Source organism: Hyperoodon ampullatus (genome assembly GCF_949752795.1).
Source record: "Hyperoodon ampullatus genome assembly, chromosome: 11".
NCBI classification, from domain to species: domain Eukaryota; kingdom Metazoa; phylum Chordata; class Mammalia; order Artiodactyla; family Ziphiidae; genus Hyperoodon; species Hyperoodon ampullatus.
Window position 1 is genome coordinate 100,072,497 of NC_136924.1, and position 21,054 is coordinate 100,093,550.

At 51.8% G+C, this 21,054-nt stretch overlaps 1 protein-coding gene across 2 annotated transcripts in view; it reads left to right on the forward strand.

Moving 5' to 3' along the window:
• The window catches only part of B4GALNT3 (beta-1,4-N-acetyl-galactosaminyltransferase 3), a 95,472-nt gene that overhangs the window by 52,764 nt on the left and 21,654 nt on the right, over window positions 1–21,054 (forward strand). For both annotated transcript variants that reach the window (XM_079714306.1, XM_079714307.1), the window contains exons 2-3: window positions 18,842–18,945; window positions 19,893–19,970. In XM_079714306.1, the coding sequence (XP_079570432.1) occupies window positions 18,842–18,945; window positions 19,893–19,970 (182 nt within the window). The remainder of the gene's footprint in view (window positions 1–18,841; window positions 18,946–19,892; window positions 19,971–21,054) is intronic.

Sequence of the window (21,054 nt, forward strand, 5' to 3'; positions counted from 1 at the left end):
GGCCGCTGAGCCTGCGCGTCCGGAGCCTGTGCTCCGCAATGGGAGAGGCCGCAACAGTGAGAAGCCCACGTACCGCAAAAAAAAAAAAAAAAAAAGAAACAGTGTAACCTGGGTCTGCCCCCAGTAAGCCTCACTCATAGGATCCAAAGGACCTTGGATTGTATTTGGAGTGAGCTGGGAAGGAACTGGAGCGTTTGAGCAGGAGGTTGACGTGGCCTACACTTTGGTGGGGTCACTCTGGCTGCTGAACTGTAGGGGGTGAGGGTGGGGGCACAGGGACCAGACGAGAGATGGTGGCCGGGACGAGGTGGAGGAAGTAGAGGTGTCGGAAGAAGTCAGACTTTGGGTAGCTTTTGAAGGCACAGGTGAGTGGACCTGCTGATGGATTGTATGTGGGGAGAGGAATCAAGAATGAGTCAAAGGGCTTCCCTGGTGGCGCAGTGAGAGTCCGCCTGCCGATGCAGGGGATGCGGGTTCGTGCCCCAGTCTGGGAAGATCCCACATGCCGTGGAGCGGCTAGGCCCGTGATCCATGGCCGCTGAGCCTGTGCGTCCGGAGCCTGTGCTCCACAACGGGAGAGGCCACAACAGTGAGAGGCCCATGTACCACACACACACAAAGAAGAATGAGTCAAAGATTTCTGACCCAGCAGTTGGAAGGCTGGAGTTGCCGTTACTAAAATGGGGAGGACAGGGAGCAAGCACGTTTGGCAGGAAAAATCAAGAGTTTGGTTTCAGGCCTGTTGAGTTTGAGATGCCTCTCAGATCTCCAGGCAGGGGAGTGGGTTCGTAAATCAGAGATACAGATGTGGATTTCGGGGGGCGGGCGGGGGCAGCTGGGGAAGTCATCCACGTGCAGACAGGATACCCAAGGACCAGAGAGTGGGGGCATAGATAGGAAAGAGGATAGTCCAGACTGAGCCCCGGGGTGGGTTATCCAGCTGTGAAGGTAGGTGTAATTAGGGGCATTATTAACAAGAGAACTGAGCGGTGGCCCGGAGGGGGCGCAGTGGGGCTTGCAGGGGTCATCGCTTTCTCTTGGTGAACCTCTGCACTCTGACACTGGGGGAGGGTGGTGTTCATAGGCTACTTTCATCTTGGTAAAAACTTCTGTGTTCCACGCAGGGAGCCCAGATGAGTGCCTGGGTGGGGCTTGGAGATGGAAACAACCCAGGTTGCCCTGTAAAAGCATGACTCCTTAGGGGCGGCGACTTACTTCCATTCCCAGGCCCAGCACCTCCACCCGCTTCCCAGAGCCCCTACCCTGGCCCTCCTTCACCACGACGTCTTCCCGGACCACCAGGATCCTCCTCTCTGAACTCCAGGGGCCTCGCCACGCCCTGCGTGTGTGAAGCAGACTTGTGTTGTGGAAGCACAGGAGGCCTCAGACCTGTGCGTGGAAGCGGAGCCCTCTGTGCGTTAGCAGCGCTGGCTGAGGCTCCTCCTTCTGACCTGGGCTGGATCCTTTGCCTCCGTTTCCCCCCGGCCACGGCTCCATAGCCACCGCCGTCACCGGGCTGCTGGGAGGGTCGACCCGGCAGCGGTGGGACGACTGTGAACTTTGGAGCCAGACAGGTCTAGTTTGAATCCCAGTTTGGCCCCTTTTGGGATCTTGAGTAAATCATGTAGACTCTTTATAAAGTTTTATTTTTATCTATTTTATTTATTTTATTTGTTTATTATTTCTGGCTGTGTTGGGTCTTCGTTGCTGCACACGGGCTTTCTCTAGTTGCGGCAAGCGGGGACTACTCTTCGTTGCAGTGTGCGAGCTTCTCACTGCGGTGGCTTCTCTTGTTGTGGAGCACGGGCTCTAGGCGCGTGGGCTTCAGTAGTTGTGGCGCATGGGCTCAGTAGTTGTGGCTCGTGGGCTTAGTTGCTCGCGGCACATGGGATCTTCCCGGACCAGGGCTCGAACCTGTGTCCCCTGCATTGACAAGCAGATTCTTAACCACTGCGCCACCAGGGAAGTCCCATGTAGACTCTTTAAACCTCAGTTTTATTACTGGGAGAATGGGGAGAGAAATATTTACCTTAAAGGGTTAGTGTATGTTGGAAATTAATGAATGAAAAATGCCGGATGGGGTAAACAATTGGTAAATAACAGCTGGTACCGTGATGCTGAGGAAACTGCCTGTTACCCCGTCTGCAGGGAGCAAATGTTGGTTTAATTCATTCAAGAAACTAATTAATCTTCCTAAGGGAAAGGGCGGGCGGTGGCGAGCTGACTCAGCTGAGGCCCTGAGAGGTTAAGGAACTTGCCAAAGCTCACACAGCTGGAAGTGACAGGGCTGGGGCTCGATTCCAGATCTTCCTGGCTCCTACACTGGCTCTTCACATAGAGCCGGGCAGAGCGGCTACGGGTACATACTAGATGCTCAATAAATCCAGCTAATTGCCTGCCTGCAGCTTCCGCTTTAATTCCACAGGTCTCTTTTTTTTTTTGAGCTTCCTTCCCACTATGAACCATTTAGTGCAGCCCTTGCAACTCTAAGAAGCTGATCCAAGAAGCCACTTCAAAATAAATAAGAGACTGTGCCTTCTTTGTACGAAGCCTGCATCTGTTTTTGTGTGCTGGTGAGCTCTGGGGAAACCTAGCGCACTGCTCTGCCCACTCTGGGGAATATTTGCATCTTACTCTTCAAGTTGCCTACAACAGGCTCTTTGAAAGATGGAAAACATATTCCCCTAAGACCTGGGAATGCTAAACAGTTAATAGATCCCCAAGGGTCTTCTGGATTACTAGGATACCGACCGCTATCATGGGTCATTAAATATCAAAGTTTATGCTCAGGAGGCCAAAAAATAATCTAAGTTCTCAGTGCCTCACTTGTCTTCACAAGTACCCCAGAAACCATTTAGGTATCACACAGGTAAAACGAGAGCTGCTCGGACCAAAAGGTTGCGATCTCAAAGGTTGATCGCAGCGCGTGGCTCGGTGGTCGTGAGCCCCGCCTCCGCGTCTTTGGAGCGTGCTTGTGGGCCTGGCTCCTTCTCCAAAGCTCTCTCTTTCACCTTCTCCTATTTTGGGAAGGATCAGCGCCGTCCGTCTGTCTGATTTCGGGCACGAGTCCTTGAGTTCCTCTTTGGTTCCTGCTGGACCTTGATTTGTTGGTTTGCTGAGGTTCTTTAAGACACATCGGGCACACATATTCGGGTTGGGTGACCGTGTTTCTTAGCTCAGTATCCTCAGCAAAAAGCGGGTAGAGGGCTTCCCTGGTGGCGCAGTGGTTGAGAGTCCGCCTGCCGATGCAGGGGACGCGGGTTCGTGCCCCGGTCCGGGAAGATCCCACATGCCGCGGAGCGACTGGGCCCATGAGCCATGGCCGCTGAGCCTGCGCGTCCGGAGCCTGTGCTCCGCAATGGGAGAGGCCACGACAGTGAGAGGCCCGCGTACAGCAAAAAAAAAAAAAAAGCGGGTAGAGTGGAGCCTCACCTCATCTTCCGTAGTGCTCGTGGCCATCCTGGGGACATTTACTCTGAAAGTCTTTTTTTTTTTATTTGCCAGGGGAGCCACTTAGACATCGTTGGCTTTCTACTCCTCCATGTGTCCTTGATGTGGGGGAATTTCAAAACATACCTGGCCTCGCAGTGATTCTGTGCTGCCCCCTCTTGTATGGTTTGGACCGGCTGTCCCTCTGTCCAGCATGGCCTGTGTCTCGGGGGGAGGAGAGTGCTGGGGAAATGGTGAGGAGCCGGGGGTGGGGGGGGTGAGGGCACAGCATGGGGTACAGGGTCTTGGAATGAACTTTATCCTCTCGAGCTATTTGTGCATCTTTGGCCAGATTCCTGTTAACCTAGCTATAGATAGGCTAGATCGAGTTATACAGATCAGTCCTGTCTGGTCATTTCACCAGTGAGTTTAGCAAACTTGGTGAGGCTAAGACAATGGCGATCTGTGAAACCGATAATTTAGTGTCAAATAAACAATGGGACTGTTTGGCCGTGGTTTCCAGGAAAGATGAACTGTTGCAGACATGCTATTGCCTTGGTCAGACCACAGAGCCGGACTTTGGGTTCAGAAAATGTGGTCACTGACACATCAAATAACCAGTTGACTTCATCAAATTTTCACTCTCCTATTTATTGCCCTTTTCTCTATAGACCTAGAGCTGGTGTTTGACTGTTAGGGATATAAAGACCATATACTAATAGTTTAATCAGCCATCCTAGAGGGCAATGTTTCACTGCATTTGTGTGCGTGTGTGTGTTTTTTTTTTTTTTTGGCTGCGCCACACGCCACGTGGGATCTTAGTTCCCCGACCAGGGATCGAACCTGTGCCCCCTGCAGTGGAAGCACAGAGTTCTAACCACTGGGCTGCCAGGGAAGTCCTCATTGCATTTGTGAAGCTAAGAATAGCCCGGTAGAGATTCTCTTATGGTATTTAGCTCAGTAGCATTGGCACTAATGTAGTTATTTTAACAACTACACTGTAGTCCAATGAGCAGAGTCTTATATGTGAAGGTAGAAAACAGACATAACATCAACCGAGCTGACCATCACTGCTCCTGCCTGGCTCCTTTCCTACCAAGTCTAAATTCCTCCCTATTCTCAACTATACTTACCTTTGTTTATTTTAAAAAGTGGTCGTTAACCCAGAGAAAAGGGTATTTTTTTCCTTCCATGTAGAAAGTTGATAGATAACCTGGCAAAGGAGTATTTAATGTGCTTGTGGATATTTCTGTGTATGTGGATTAAATATTTTTTAATAAAGGTGCTTAGAGGACAAACTGTGGTAAAAACAATGAAAGTTATTTCCATGAAATCATTAGTCATTCGTCGAACATCTTCATTTTTTTAATGCCATAAGTTTATTTACAAGCGTATCTAGTACAGTTGGACTTGTTCCTTAAAGTAGCTTTCTTTTGAACTTTACTACAGCCACTTATTAGATCACATACAGTAAGTCCTTCAAGTTGTGAACCTTCAAGTTCACATATGCACCTTCAAGTTGTGAACTGTCAAAGATGCAAACGTGCGTTCGCATGTCCAATCACATAAGTTAGTTCATGTGTCTGGCGTACGTTGTCACGTGTGTGCATCCCCTACAAGTGGTTGTGCTTTTGTGTACTTTACTGTACAGGACTGTATAGAGTACAGTAGTACAGTGTCTTTATTTCAAGTCCAGAACCTGTGCCGTCACCGTCAGCCGTGAGCGAAAGTGCAGCTTCCTCCATCTCCTGTTGCTGACGACCCTTCAGCTCTACCATCTCCCACCTCCTCTCCCTCCTCCAGTCAGTAACTCTTCCTGCCTGTTCATTCGATGCCAGCCCCTGTATGCTAGCTCTTGTAGTGTACTACTGTACTTTTCAAGGTACTGTACGGTAAGATTAAAAATGCTTTCTTTATTTTTTGTGTTTGTTTTTTATGTATCATTTGTGTGAAAAGTATTATAAGCCTATTACAGTACAGTACTAAATAGCCGATTGTGTTAGTTGGATACCTAGGCTAACTCTGTTGGACTTAGGAACGTGCTCTCGGAATGGATCTCGTTCGTATGTAGGGGGCTTACTGTACTGGAAAACATTGCATACAGAAGTAAGCTTGAGTAAGCATTTGAGTGTTATGCATTATAATATACCAAGCTTATTTTATCTTATTTATTTTAAAATTTTTAAAATATTTATTTATTTATTTGGCTGCACTGGGTCTTAGTTGTGGCATGAGGGATCTTTGTTGCAGCATGCGGGCTCATTAGTTGAGGCATGTGGACTCTTCGTTGCGGCACGCGGGCTCCTTAGTTGTGGCATGCGAACTCTTAGTTGCGGCACGCGGGATCTAGTTCCCCGACCAGGAATCGAACCTGGGTCCCCCTGCATTGGGAGCGCAGAGTCTTACCCACTGCACCACCAGGGAAGTCCCATACCAAGTTTATTTTAAATGCAGATATTGCTTTAATGGAGTTGAGTATTTTAAACTGAAGTTTCCAGTTTGTGGGTCTCCCACCCTGCAGTTATGGGATTTGATTATATTGTGAAAGTGCCCCTCCTACCATCTCATTGTGGCTTCCTTGTTTTCGGATATAGAACATCTCTTTTGGTAGGTTCCAGTCTTTTTTGCAGATGGTTGTTCAGCAGTTCGTTGTGATTTTGGTGTTTCCGTGAGAGGAGGCGAGCTCGGTGGGGTCCTTCTGCTCCACCATCTCGTCTCAAAGGAAACCGAACATCTTCATACTTAAAGCTATGGCTGAAGGGGGTCGGAGGTGCATGTGGCACAGCTCTGCTTCTGAAGGGCTCTGAGGCCTGCCTTTATACACTCACAGCTTCTACGTCGAGAACTGGTCTGGACCCAAATGAGCAAGCTCTCAAATACCCAGAGAAACACGTTCTCCAGGCTGCTTTAGACCATGGCCAACTTTCCTCAGGAGGGGCCATGCTCAGTCTTAGGATCACAGACCACAGAGTGCTGTCACCGCCCCCAATCCTCGCCCCAGGCTCATCACAGGGGACAACCAGGCTATTCCTGCGGTCTGGACGGAAGATCCTGATCTGGAAGAGAGGAGACCTGGGTTCTAGTGCCGGCTCTGCCTCTGACTTGCTTTGTGACCTCAGACGACGCGTCAGTTTTTTTTATGTAGAATGGAGGGGGCTGCAGTGATGATTTCTAAGCTCCCCTTCGACTGCAGTGCTTACATTTTTCTTTTTTTTTTTTTTGCGGTACACGGGCCTCTCACTGTTGTGGCCTCTCCCGTTGCGGAGCACAGGCTTCAGGCGTGCAGGCTCAGTAGTTGTGGCTCACGGGCCCAGCCGCTCCGTGGCATGTGGGATCTTCCCAGACCGGGGCATGAACTCATGTCCCCTGCATCGGCAGGCGGACTCTCAACCACTGCGCCACCAGGGAAGCCCTCTTTTTTTTTTTTTAAACAAGGTTAAAATGAATTGATGAAGTGTTACTTTCAAAGGCTCTGACAGATGATGGTTTTACCTCTCTTCCCAAGAACTGTGTTTTGAACATGGTGTGTCTGTATGAGTCTGGAATTTACTTTTCCTAAGGATATGCTAGATAATCAACTCTCCCATCTGCCCCTTATTCTGTAAAGTCTTTTAAGTATTATAGAACCGACTCTGTCTGTCTGCGTCTTTCATACTTTCAGCTCTATCTGCATTTTATGTGCCCCTGCTTAAAAAATAGGACTCTCCGACAAGTCCCACTTTTGTTTTAGGAATAATGGTCAATTATTGAGTTCAGCTATTTTCACATGGAAGATTCAGAAAATCCCCATGATTTTCACATGGAGGGAGGGAGCAGTCTCCCTCCCTCCACCTGTTCTTCTAGAGGAGCTGCAGGGGTCTCAACCCCCCTGCCCACAGCACGTCTCCCTTCACCACTGGAGGGACACCCGGCCCAAGCTGGGGCTGCTCAGACTCTTTCCTGGGAATCTGTATTCTGAGTAGAGACACACAGATACTTGGAGCATCAATGGCCGGCTGGTGGGGTCTCCATCACTGCCCTGGTTCTTGGCCTTTCTGGAGCCTGGTTGTGTGCTTCTTGCTGATTCTGTGAGCCACGCTGTAGTCTTTCCCCAAATTGCCTTTCGTCCAAATTAGGAAGGAGGAGAGGGAAAGGAAGGAAGACAGGCAGGCGGGCCCCTGATGCTAACTGAACAGACTATCTTGAGTGAAGGGCCAGTTTGTCTGCTTCTTGATGTTGGCTCCCAACCTGTCACAGGTGTGGTCTTACTACGCGTCACCAGTAAGTAGCTTGCAGCCCTCACGACTCTCCGTGGGAGTTTGAGACATCCAAAGTGGTTCACAGCGCACTGTCCTATGTTGGTGTTACAGAAATGTCAGCTTGCATCCACAGGTCCCCAGTGTTTACTCTAAGCTCCCGTACCTGTCTCCTTGAGGATGGGTAGCCCCCAGTTTGTGGACCTGTGTTGGCACTGGGCTGGAGTTCTAGGGGCCCAGGTAACTTAGCCTGTCTCAGAAGCTGGGATGTGTTGAAACTGCTCATCTCCACAGAGGCTAGTGGACTAGGACATCACTGTCCACACGGAGGGCCCCACCCTGGGCACCCTCGGAAGTTCTGCTCTCCCTCTTACCTTGTTGGCTGGGAGGCTCCACCCTGCTCCCACCCACGGTCCACAGACTTCCTGCATCCTCAGGTGGACATGAGGTTTCCCACCATGTCTCTGCCATGAGGGCAGCAGCCTGGCCCCCCTTGGCCTATCTCTGGAAGAATGGACAAAGTTTTTAGCAGTTTAAAAGAGAACGCCTTCCCAAAAGAAGAGAATGCAGGGATTCGAACAGACACTTGCCCACCCATGTTCACAGCGGTGTTATTCACAGTAGCCAAAGGTAGAAACAACCCAAATGTCCGTCGACAGATGAATGGAGGAACACAGTGTGGTCCATCCGTATGATGGGATATGGTTCAGCCTGGAAAAGGAAGGAAATTCTGACACATGCTACCATACGGATGAACCTTGAAAACATTAAGTGAAAGAAGCCAGACCCAAAGGCCAAATATTGTATGATTCTACTTATCTGAGGTGTCCAGTGGTCAGATTCATAGAGACAGGAAGTAGAATGGTGGTTCTAATTCCAGCTGATTTACACAGTGTGAATGTAATGACGAGACCTAGTTCCTGCCAGTGCAGTGCTAACGCTCAACGCTCTCCTAGACTGAGTCCAGCCAGGCTCCCTGTAGCCCACTGAACCCAGCAGCCACGAGTGAGCACTGTGCTGTGATGCTCTGAGCCTCAGGCCCAGAATCAAAGGCCTCGGCTCTAGCGTGGTCTTAACCCTGACTCCCCTTTGATGGTAGACAAGTCCGTTCACTTATCTGTGGGTCTCTGTATCCCTGTCAGCAAAATGGACATGACTCTAGGATTGGGATGAAAATATAAGAGAGAGCTTGGACATGAAGGCATTGGACGGATGGATCGTGGTGGGATGCTGCTGACTCAGGGCTGGGGGCTAACACAGGACGCCGGCCTCCGTCCTAGGTGTGGTCTCACCCTTGAGCTTCTGCTAGTGTGATATGCTGGAGGAACGCAGCACCCAGGTCCTCAGCTGGAGACCAGAGCTACTACCGGGCATGCCTCCCGGTCTCACACTTGGTCCTCCTTCCCCAGGACAGGTTACAACAACCTCAGCTTGGCTTTGGCACGTCAGCTCCATCAGACCTCACCGGCTAGCGGCTGGCAGCCTTCAGATCAGATCCTTCATCTTCCTTGTTCTCAAGGCTGATGGAGAAGAGAGGAGGGTTCATCTTGAAAGAGTACATTGTTCTCAGCGGAGACATCAGGGGAGAGAGGCCTGGGGGTTGGTGGCTCTAGGTCCCAAGCCTAGTCCCTGTGTGGCCCTAGAAAACTTCCTTGGCCTCGGGGTGCCTCTCTCTTCCCGCTTCCTTTGGATTCCATTGTTTCCTCACTCAACAAACAAAAAGGTCTGTATTAGATACCTGTTAAGAAATCTTTTTTTGTTTTAAAAGAGTCAGATGATGGGACTTCCCTGGCGTGGAATGAGTCAGATGCCCTGGGTTTGAGAATCCCAGCTCTATTTTCTAAGGGTTCTGAGGTCTTGAGCAGATTGTACTCTCTCTCTGAACTGCCCAGGGCCTCAGTTTTCTCACCTGTAAAATAGGAAGAATATTAGCACCATCCTGACAGGATTGTACGAAGATTAAACTAGACAATGCCTGTCCGGTGCTTAGCACACGCCGGCCTGGGCAAGTGCACACGTGTTAGCTGTGATGGTCACCGTGTAACGTGCACAGGGTACCAGCCTGCTGCTGGGTGGGCAGGTTAATGGGTGGACGGGGGCTTTGGAAGCAGTGCTGCTCCCCTTCCCGGTCCCCTCTGGCATTTCACTGTGGTCTCCCCATGGTCTTCGTAGTTAACTTTGCTGTCTCACGTTTCCCACTTCTCCCCTCCCGTGTCTGTCATTAGTTGGCTGGGTGACGCTCTCTTCTTTTTTATTTAAAAAATTTTTTAAAATAATTTTATTTATTTATTTATTTATTTATTTATTTATTTATGGCTGTGTTGGGTCTTCGTTGCTGCGCCCGGGCTTTTCTCTAGTTGCAGCAAGCGGGGGCTACTCTTTGTTGTGGTGCGCGGGCTTCTCACTGTGGTGGCTTTTCTTTGTTGTGGAGCATGGGCTCTAGGCGCACGGTCTCAGTGGTTGCAGCTCACGGGCTCAGTACTTGTGGCTCATGGGCTTAGTTGTCCTGTGGCATGTGGGATCTTCCCGGACCGGGGCTCGAGCCCATGTCTCCTGCATTGGCAGGTGGATTCTTAACCACTGCGCCACCAGGGAAGTCCCTCTCTCTTTTTTTTTTTTTTTTTCTCTCTTCTTTTTTAAAGGCACATTCCCAGTGGAATCTCCACTCCCCCCTCCCCCAGTCTTTTTTCCAGTGTTCAGTTTAACTATGGAAAGTACCCCTCCCACCTCTATCCAGTCGGGAAAGAGAGTTCTGGGATCTCAGGCCTCCACTTCTGTGTCCTTCCACCTGGAAAGGCACGGGAGCAAGAGCATGGACTTTGACTAGCTGCTGGGCCGTGGTCCGCTGTGGCTCCAAACCCCAGAGCTTCTGTGGGCTGCGTCAGGTCTTCAGGTGGGTCCTGGTGACTTTTCTGCTGGGATGACTCCAGGGCCATCTTCTGGAACCAGGGTTTTCTTCTCTCTGTGTTGCTTCTCCAGAACTCTGGGATCTTGGAGACCAGTTCTCTGGTCCCAGAAAATGTTTGCAGAGTACTTTGTCTGAGGCTCCTGCACGTCTGGAAAATCATCACAGCATCACACCATCAGCGTCTGGTGAGCTCAGCGGCCTGAGGTGCGGCTGTCTGTTGCCTAAAGCAGAAATGGCTTGTGTGTGCCCTGCATGGGGCGCGGCGTGGGTCCAGAGCACATGCACGAGGCCACAGTCACGTGGATCCCTTCATTCACCACGATGCCCACCCCAGGTGTGCCAGGAGTGGATGGAGCTGAATGTCTCCTTTTGTACTTTCTCCCCATTGCAGCAGTTAGCAGGGCACTGAGTATACAACAGGCGCTCAATAAGTGCCTGGGGATTGGTTGGTTCATTGATTCATGCATTCAGTCTTCCCAGCCTGCTATTGCTTACCCTTGACCGCCACTGAACTTCCTCTTTGAAAGACTCCAGGAGGGGAAAGGATCGCCCCACTGCTTCTCCACGTTCAGAAACTTGTCTGTGTCCCAGTCCAGCGGGATGACTGGACAAGAGAGTCTGACCCATGGGGTCCTTGACCAGGTCCACCCGAGGATTAAAGCACCTCTTCAGTGGGCATGGACCAGTTTTAGAAATCCTGGACCCTGTTACCTCTAGATTTTCCTGAAACCATCCCATTTCATCCGGGGTCTTCGTCGAAATTCCCCATGAACTGTGTTTGTGGCTCTGACTGTCCTGTCATGACCCGGATGAGTACATGGCGCCTGAAAGGTTGTGGGGTTTGTTTTGTTCTTTGTCACGATGATGGTGACGATGACGATATCCTGGAGGTGCTTTGGGGCCCGGCCAGACCTTCGGGGGCCTCTGCGGGTCGATCCGCAGCTCGGGGGGTGGGAAGTTACAGAGCGGGGCTGGGTGCAGGCCTCACCCACCCCCTTAAAGTCTCATGCTCAGATCTGGATGTCCGGGTGAGCAGGACACAAGCAGCAGGGCTGAAGTGCACAAGCACGGCCCTGGCACAGCTCCGACGCCACCCATTGGGCCCCCTCGGTTGGCAGCCGGCAGGGCGGTGGGCACGACCCCTTGCGTCTTGCTGACGAGCCCCGGCCTGCCCTGCTGCGGCCCCAGCCCTACGGCAGCTCAGGGTGGGCTCGGCAGGGAGCTGGGGGTGGCTGGCTATTCTGCTCTGAGCCTAGGAGCCGGTGGGCAGAGGGGAGAGGCTCGTCGGGGCCCTTTCCATATTTCTGCTCATCAAATTGAAGAGTGGCTGGGGAGACCTCGGGACCCCACCCGTCTCCCGCCCTGCATACCCTCCGCCCCGTACCTGTGCTACAAGGGAGCGTGAGACGGAGCTGGACCCACACTTAGGATCCTCCTTGGGGCCCACCCTGCTCCAGACCCGCAGCTGCATGGTTCACCCTCGTGTCGAGAAGGAAGAGGCTCAGAGGCCGGGGTGAGGGCAGCAGGCCTACTCGCAGGTGCTTTCTGCCCAGTTTTCCAGCTGTTTGGGGGTGTTTGGGTTTCCATGCGCCCTCTTGCTCTTATTTGGCTTATATGGGGAGGTGTTATTGGCGTTACTGGCGTTAGAGGGAGTGGGGAGCTAGTCTGTGGGGTGTCGGGGGTTGTGGGCAGGTGAGTGGGAGGTAATCGGGGAGGGATGGGCCGGTGACTAAGGTGTGCCTGACACCAGGTGATGAGGAGGTGGCATAGCTGGACCAGGTTCTCAAGTCTGTTCCGTAGAGAGGTGTGGAATTCGGGACACAGCGTTCAAATCTTCTGTCACTTACTGTCTCTGGGACTTTCAATGAGATTTTTATCCTCTAAGCCTTATTTTCCTGTAGGGTTGTTGTACTAAATCATCTATATTTCATTTACTATAAATATAAGTATATGCCCGACACGTAAATGTTAAGCTTACATTAATAATAGTTCCTCTTGCATCACGTTCTCTGGGGTGTCACGGCTGGAAAGGAAAGGCCGTGTCTTTGCTGTCAGAGATTCTGGTTTGCCTTAGAGACTCTCTCCCAGGTGACAGTCCCTGGCTTCATCCCTGACTGTGCCACCTCGGGTTTTTGGTGGCGTCCAGCCACGGCAGCTTTGCTCTGCAGAGCCCACATGACTGGCCCTCGGGTGCACTCCAAGGTCAGAGCCTTGCTTTTTCATCCCAGGACTCCGTGCTGGTTCCTGGCCTTTGTGGAGCCGTGCCCGGGTGTCATGACCTCCTGTTCCCTGGACAACCTGCTGTTCTCTAGTGGGACAAGGGCTCTGTCTCTGCTCAGCTCCTCTGGGGTTCACCACCTTTTCTCTCTACAGGCGCTGAGCTTCTTAGCAGATCGTCTGCATTCACCCCAGATCTTTGGGTCCTTTACACCTGTGGAGCCTATGGGACCAGCCCTCCTGGCTTGTCCTTGAACCCCACCTTCCTACAGCCCTTGAGGGTGCAGGCCTTCCCCTCTCGCAAAGTGCATCTTAGGGCAGGTGGGAGCCCTTTCCAGCGGAGCCCTGCCCAAGCTGGAGATGGTGCTTCAGAAGCACCACGTTCATTGCACCCCCTCCCTGCCATGCTCCCACTTCTCTCTCAGGCATTCCTCTCAGCCCTGCCTCTCCTCTGACACCCATCCTCCCCATCTCGGTAAGCGCCTGCCAGCCTTCCAACGGCCAGGGCGGAAATCCTGAATCATTCTTGATTCTTCTCCCCATGTCCAGTCCCTCAGCTGAAACTTCATAATCTATCCAAAATCTGTCTGAGCAGCCAGGGGCTGCCTTTCCCCCTTGTGTGAATGTCCCTGTGGACCACATGACACATCAACAAGAGAGTCAGACCAGAGGTCAGGAGAAACGAATGCAAGTTTCACATCTGCAATGCTGTGACCGATCATAAACTAATGAGCTGCAATGTGTTAATTGCTTGTTGTGTTCCAAGCACTAAGTCCTTAACATGGATTATCTCATTCACTGTGTGACTTCACTTCTCTGTTTCCTCATCTCTAAAGAAGACGACAACAGTTCACAGGGAGTTGGTGAGGATGCAGGGAAATAATGTAGGTGAGAGTGTTTTTTATTAAAAAAAGCAGCAAGGGGGACTTCCCTGGTGGCGCAGTGGTTAAGAGTCCGCCTGCCAATGCAGGGGACATGGGTTCGACCCCTGGTCGGGGAAGATCCCACATGCCGCGGAGCAACTAAGCCCGTGCACCACAACTACTGAGCCTGCACTCTAGAGCCCTTGCGCCACAACTACTGAGCCCGTGTGCCACAACTACTGAGCCCGCGTGCCACAACCACTGAAGCCCACGTGCCTAGAGCCCGTGCTCCGCAACAAGAGAAGCCACTGCAATGAGAAGCCCATGCACTGCAACAAAGAGTAGCCCCTGCTCGCCGCAACTAGAGAAAAGCCCGCGCAGCAATGAAGACCCAACGCAGCCAAAAATAAAATAAATAAATTTGAAAAAAGTATCATCTGAAAAAAAAAAAGAAAAGAAAGCACCAAGGGCTGTACTTACGCTGTATTTTCACCAAAGAGCCAAAGAGATGCTCTCCAGGCCTTTGAAGAGTCCCCATAGCACAGAGGAGAGATGTTGGCAGAGTTCCGGCTGATGGTGAATTTGATAGCCCAGCTTTGTGAGGGCAGAATGTGAGGCCCACGGTGGTGCTTTATCTGTCACCTGAGATCGGGGTGTCTGTCTCCTGGCACAAATGTGACATCTGTTGCAGGAGAAAGGGGCCCTGGCAGCTGGCGCTCTGGCCAGGAGCAGGAGTTCACGTACCCGAGGGCAGGTGACAAGTGTCAATAGTTAAATCAGCACATTCTTTAGCTCCTGGTTCCCCCAGGGGGCTAAGCGGGGCCAGGGTACCTCGGGCAGGGTTAACACAGCGGAAAAGCTCCACACGTGCCTGACGCCTACTATGCACTCAGTGAATATTAATGGGGTTGGGAGGATAGGTGGGTGATGGGAGAGGCGCCGAGAACAGCCGGGCAGCAGGGAGGAAGTGCTGTCTGTTACCCCCACCACTGAGTCGCTGCTGCCCATGGTCCTCTTGCTTCTCTGCACAGAGGAGAGAGGCGGCGACTGGCCGTTCCCGGTTTTTATAAAATTCTCGAGGTGCTGGGACTCACATCTTCTGACGCCCAAGTCCAAAACCCTGAACTCAGACATTGTTGGGGGACGGGGTGCTAGCTGTGTCTGACACGCACGGTGTTTAATCCTCACGGCAGGGGCAGGGGTCTTATCTCCACCAGCCAGAGAGATAAGACCAGAGAGGTTCAGTTACTTGCTCAGGCGGTTACCATTTAGAATGGTGGCCATCCATGGAGATCTTCCTGACTCCAAGCCTTCTTGTCTTTTCCACACTGTGAAGTCTGCCAAGGGCGTTTCCTGCTCCTTGAACTGCTAAAGGCTGGGCTGTTGACTGTCTTGCTGCAAGTAATTTCAAAGCCATCCAGACGCACCTGTGACCTGGGCAGGGCCTGGTTAGGTTTAACCACTGACCTCCCCTCCCTTCCGTGGATTGTCCTTGTTTACTGGGAGAGCCACCTGTTACCCTCTTTTAAAGAGAAATAGAGCCAGGCCACAAGTTAAAGGTGATGGACAGGTTTCATTCAGTACTATCGCAGTGTGGGAAAGAGACTGAGGTATCGAGGTGAGCTCAGTTCCAAAGGCAGCCAGGGATTTACAGCCCACAAGCAGCGTGAGGGGTCAGTGGATGGAGGATTGCCAGGAGAAGACATCAGGGTGGGGGGTTCTTGCTGGCCCGGCCTAGCAGCATCCTGGCTACCTGATTGGGTTCAGGTATCAAGGGTGGAGGGTTTTGTAAACAGAGTTAACAGGATTCTTCCTAAAATCTGGGCTGGGCAGGCCAAGGACAGGGCCCAAGGGCCACGGCCTAGTCGAAAAGAGTGCTCACAGGAGCCCTTCCAAAGTTTGGTCCAGGAGAGGGTGTTCCTTGTCACTTCCCAGTAAATGCGAGGACACGGCATGGTGAAGACCACGGGGAGAGTCCATTGACCTTGGGGTGACTTGTCTCACTTTCCAGGAGTCAAAGAATTTGGCTGGCATGCGGCAAATTGATTTTTTTTTTTTTGCGGTACGCGGGCCTCTCACTGTTGTGGCCTCTCCCGTTGCGGAGCACAGGCTCCGGACGCGCAGGCTCAGCGGCCATGGCTCATGGGCCCAGCCGCTCCACGGCATGTGGGATCTTCCCGGACCGGGGCACGAACCCGTGTCCCCTGCATCGGCAGGCGGACTCTCAACCACTGCGCCACCAGGGAAGCCCGGCAAATTGAATTTGTAGGGTTATATCCTCACAACCTTGTCTACAAGTAGGTCGTTTTCAGCCACAGAGCAAAGTCCAGGAAGAGGTGACCCTGAGGCAGAAGTAAGGCAGCGCCTCCCCTCCCCTCCCACGGTGCGACTCATTTGTCCCCCAGGCCCCTGAGCCTCCAGCTACTAACCCGCAGCCCCCGGGGCCTGGGCAGGGATGGGGCTCCTTTGTTAGCAGTGTCTTAGCTGGGTTAGTGCAGGAACACCAGGCAGGAAGGTAGGGCTGGGTCTGGGAACATTCTTTCTCTTTCTGTCTCCCTCCCTCCCTCCCTCCCCCTCACTGTCACCGCACTGGCTCCGGGATCCTCTTCCCGAGAACATCTCTGTGCGTCGAACTAGTCTGACCTGTTTCTGCCTGCCTGCTGGCCAGCCATGGAAACAGCAGAGACCTTGAGGGCAGCAGGATAAACCTGCGGAAGTCCCGATAAACATAACACGAGCGAGCAGACGGTTAATGTCTGCGCAGAAACCCAGGGGCACAGACCCCCAGCGGACGCTCTGCCCCCGGGTCTCCTCCAAGTCCACACCAAACAGCATCCACAGGAGAAAATGTAGGCGGGAAGAGGAAGCGCTGGCTGGTGAGGCAGACAGGCTCTCTGTTCCGATGCCGGCTTCGAAACAACGGACTCTGTGACCCTCAGCCCTGGGCTTCTCTTTCCCCATCTGTGAAGTGGGGGTAATCAGACCTGGCCCAGGTGGGATCATGCCTGCGAGGTGCTGAGTAAACCCTGTGGAGCACCCAGCATGTAACTGGGTAAGAAAAACTCCCCCGCCGCGCCCCACGTTCCACCCACCTTCCTGGAGGTATTCACACACACACACTCTGGCAAAGCGCCGATGTCCACCTTCTGTGGGCTGTGCTCTTTCCTCTGTGTCTGGTTGGCTGGCTGTGCCTCTACTGGTGCCCGCCTGGGGCTCCTCGGATGCCTCTGCTTCCAGGCATCTCTTGGCTCACCGTGGCCAGTGGTGCCAGTCTAACTCCTGGGCAGCGCCCACTGCAGTGTCCTGGGAGCATCTTGATGAAGCTGTTGGAGAGCTTTCTGCGCTTTTGCAGCCCCATGGGTTCCCTCTGAACTCTTGGGTTCTAGCCTTAGCTTTGTCACTACAGTGGTCCTACCTGAGCCATGACTTCACTTTCAGCGGTTCCTGTTACCCAAGGTCAACCAGGGTCTGAAAATATTAAATGGGAAATTCTAGAAACAATTCATAAGCTTTCAAGTGTGTACCGTTCTGATCGGCGTGATGAAATCTCACGCTGTCCTGCCCCATCCTGCTCCATCTTGCCCAGGAAGTGAGTCACCCCCTTTCTCCAGCCCCTCCCACTGTTAGTCATTTAGTAGCTGTCTCAGTTACCAGATGGACTGTCCTGGCATCACAGTGCTTGTGTTCAAGTGACCCTTATTTTACTTAATACCGTCCCCACAGTGCCACGGCAGTGATGCTGGAAATTCACATTTGCCAAAGGAAAGCCATAAGGTGCTTCTTTTAAGTGAAAAGGTGAAACTTAAAGAAAGAAAAAAAACTGTATGCTAAGGTTGCTAAGATCTACGGCAAGAGCGAATCTTTTCTTGGTGAAATTGTGAAGGAGGGAAAAGAAATTTTGGCTGGTTTTGCTCTCACACCTCAAACTGCAAAAGCTGCAGCCATAGTGAATGATAAGTGCTCCATTAAGATGGCAGAGGCATTCAATTTGTACAATAAAATATTTTGAGAGAGACTCATTTACATAACTTTTATTACAATATATTGTTATAACTGCTCTATTTGATTTGTAGTTAACGTTATTAATCTCTCACGGTCCCTAATTTGTAAATTAAACTTAATCATAAGTATGTATAGGAAGAAACGTCGTATATATGGGGTTTGGTACTATGGTTTCAGGCATCCACTGGGGGTCTTGAGTGTATCCGCTGTGGACAAGGGGGTCAACTGTGTTTGCTAAGTGACTCCAGATAGCTGGGCTTCCATTTCCTTACCTGAAATGAGGACTAGGTGGTCTTGAAGGCCCCTCCCAGCTCTTGGTGGCCTGTGATTCTGCCTTATGGTTCCACAAAGTCTCCATCCTGCCCGAGCGTCCCCCTGACCTGTGGGCAGCCCCGGCCCCCAGTGGACAGCAGTGCTGACCACTGAGCTCTGATTCTCCCCCGCCGAACCCTCGGCGGCTCCTTGCCCCTTTGCGTGGCTGTGAATGCACGCGCATCTCCCTCATTCTCACCGTGGTTTGGCTGTTACCTTCCCAGATGCGTGAAAGCCGACAGGCTCCAGGGCCTCAGGGCACAGATGTCAGCCGTCACACACAGCCTCTAGATGCATCCAGGAGGAGCTGGGCCTCAAATCTCATATCTTCAGCTGTTTATAATTCTGACAGGCAAACGCCAAGCCCTGGCCCACGGTCTCCTGGCGCCCCCAGCTCTGGGTCCATCCAGCAGCCCAGCGACTTAACGGCGGGCAGGGGGAGGGCCCCCCCCCAGTCAGATAGCCCCACCGGCTCCCTGGCTCGGGGGCAGGGAGGTTGTGAGGGGAAAGCTCAGCTCGGCCGCTGTGCGCCCAGTGGCTTTTGGGCGAAATTGGCCTCGACAGGCAGCCTGTGGTGGTCACATGGCAGGACAAAGCTCCGGGTTCCCCTGGCCTGGTTCCTCCTCTGAATTAGGAAAGACAGCGAGTCCTAACAGGAGATGAGCTCATGCCCTTGCTCTCTGCCGTGTTGACCTTGGCCGAGGTTGTAACTGTCCCCCTACACTGCACCCCACTTCACACCCACCCCAAGACGAGGGCTCGGGAGCCACAGAAGGTACACGATTACCTCTGTTATTACGCCCTGAATCTCGCAGATTTATGAGGTCTTCAGGTCGTGCTGACCTTCTTCCTCTCTTCTTCTTTCCCTTCCTCAGGGTATGGCAGCTGGAGAGAACTGGCCAAGGCTCTGGCCAGCAGGAACATTCCGGCTGTGGATCCAAATCTCCAGTTCTACCGTCCCCAGAGGCTGGGCCTCAAGGTACGTGGCAGGGTCAGCCCGTCCTCCCTGCTGGTGCGTTAACGTGGGTCCTCGGCTCCCCCTGCCCACAGAGCCTTAAGGGCATCCTCACGTCCTGTGTTAGGAGAGGGCAGAGCAGAGGGAGTCCCTGGATGGCAGGCTGGCCTCATGGGCTCTCCTAGCTTCATGGGTAGAGACGTCCATCCTGCCTTCCCCAAAGCCTTGTCACATAGTTCAAGATGCCCAAGTCTGAGCCGTCCAGGCATGTGGCCTCCATCAGCAGCCTGAGCCGGACCAGCACCTCTCGCCTCTTGCCGGGATGATGACTGGGCTGGTACTTTAGTGACAGTCCCAGGTGCTTGCCGCTAAGAGTCAGAGATCATGCGGTAGAGACGGCCCCTCCCTGCAAATAACTGGGGGACAGATTTGTACTGGGGCATTTTCCCTATGGTGTTTCTTGGGCTGATGGTCCCTAGAAGCTGCTCTGGGTGGGATTAGGGAACTTGAGGTCCAGTTCAGCCTGGAGCCCTAAGGTTGAGCCTCTGAGCCTAGAACAGACATGGATCTCCAAGGCCGGACCAGAGCCAAACTGCACCCATGGACCTGCAGGGTAGGGAGGGGTTGGGGTGTCTCCCCCAAGGGGGCTCCCACTTGTTAGGACAGATGAGTCACAGAAGAGGGAGGCAAGGTCCCTGCCCCCAGGAGAGCCTGGTCTAATTAGAAAAAATTTTTCTATATGAGAAGACTGAGAAAAGTCAGGAAAGTAGAAGCACCTCAGGGGTATACATTGGAGGTATATTCCTGAGGGATATAGTGTGAGCCAGAAAGGGGAGTGTCCGTAAGTTGATAAGCCTCCGACAGCAGGGCTGGGTCTCCTGACCCTCTGCTTCCACAGGCACTTTCAAGGGGCCCCGATCCTGTTGTCACCCTAATATTCCCACCAAGTTCATTCTTCTCTGTTCTGCCAGGGCCAAGACTCTGCCAGAGGTGGCGTGGGGAACAGCAGCTACCTGAAGTGGAATAAGCCGGTCCCCTGGCTGTCAGAGGTGAGGCTGCTCTTGGAGAGGGTTAAAAAACAGTGTTTATAGGTAATTCCAGAGGCTCCAGAAAATTTTCTTCTAGTGGTTGTTATTAAAAATTTTCATCTAAAAAAAATTTTTTTTTCATCTAATTTGAAGAAAAAAATGAAAGGGTTCCAGGCTCATTGAGTTTTCTTCCTTTAGAGAAGCTCTGACACTTGCAAGGGGCCTACTGGGTGCCAGGCTTTGTGCATAATCTCCTGTCAGCTTTATGACCCTATAGGATAACACAATATCCTCATTTTATGGGTGAGAAAAGCAAAGCTGAGGAAAGCTACAGGACTTTCATGTCCGTGTTAATCCCCAGTTATAAAATTCGGCTTCCCAAACTGTCTTTCATGGACCATTAAATCCCCTAAGATATTCCAGGCAGAAAGAAATCCACTGTTAAATACGGTTTCAGATCTATAGACATCCACTCCCTGGAAATACACATTAGCACATGAAAGGCTCTGAGTTCTGCGGTCATGTGTTTGACTTGGTTTATTAGCTCAGCATGTACCAAACTTATTTGCCTCCTGAATTACCGTTTCCCGTGAACCATTAATATTCTATGAAACCAGTGTTCTAAGAGACATATACTAGGAAACTCTGCTTTAGAAAATTTTTATAGGAAGCAGTTAAACATGTGAATGAAAGTTGTCATAAGCATCATCATACCTTTTGTGTACATAGGATTTGACAGATTCTTTTTCTTTCAGTGAAGAAGCAGAAACTCAGGAGGTTAATCACATGCACAAGATCACTTTGAGTAAAAGCTTGTGCAGATACTCCAGAGCAGCGTGGTGCTTTGGGGGTGAACATTTTAAATTTAGGTTTTGTATCATGCAACTTGTCCAGGCCTTTCTTGCCTGGGTGCTGTCAGCCAGCCCGTCATCTCGTCCACACCTGTCACAGGTTGACCTCTTCCGCCTGGGTGATTTTATTTCCAGTCCACCCATTTGCCGTGGGGCGGGCGTGAAGGATGCAGTGTCATACATAATATGATGGTAGGTTATCTACACCATGAAATTGCCTCTGTTTAAACCCTGAGAGAGGATGGATTACAACA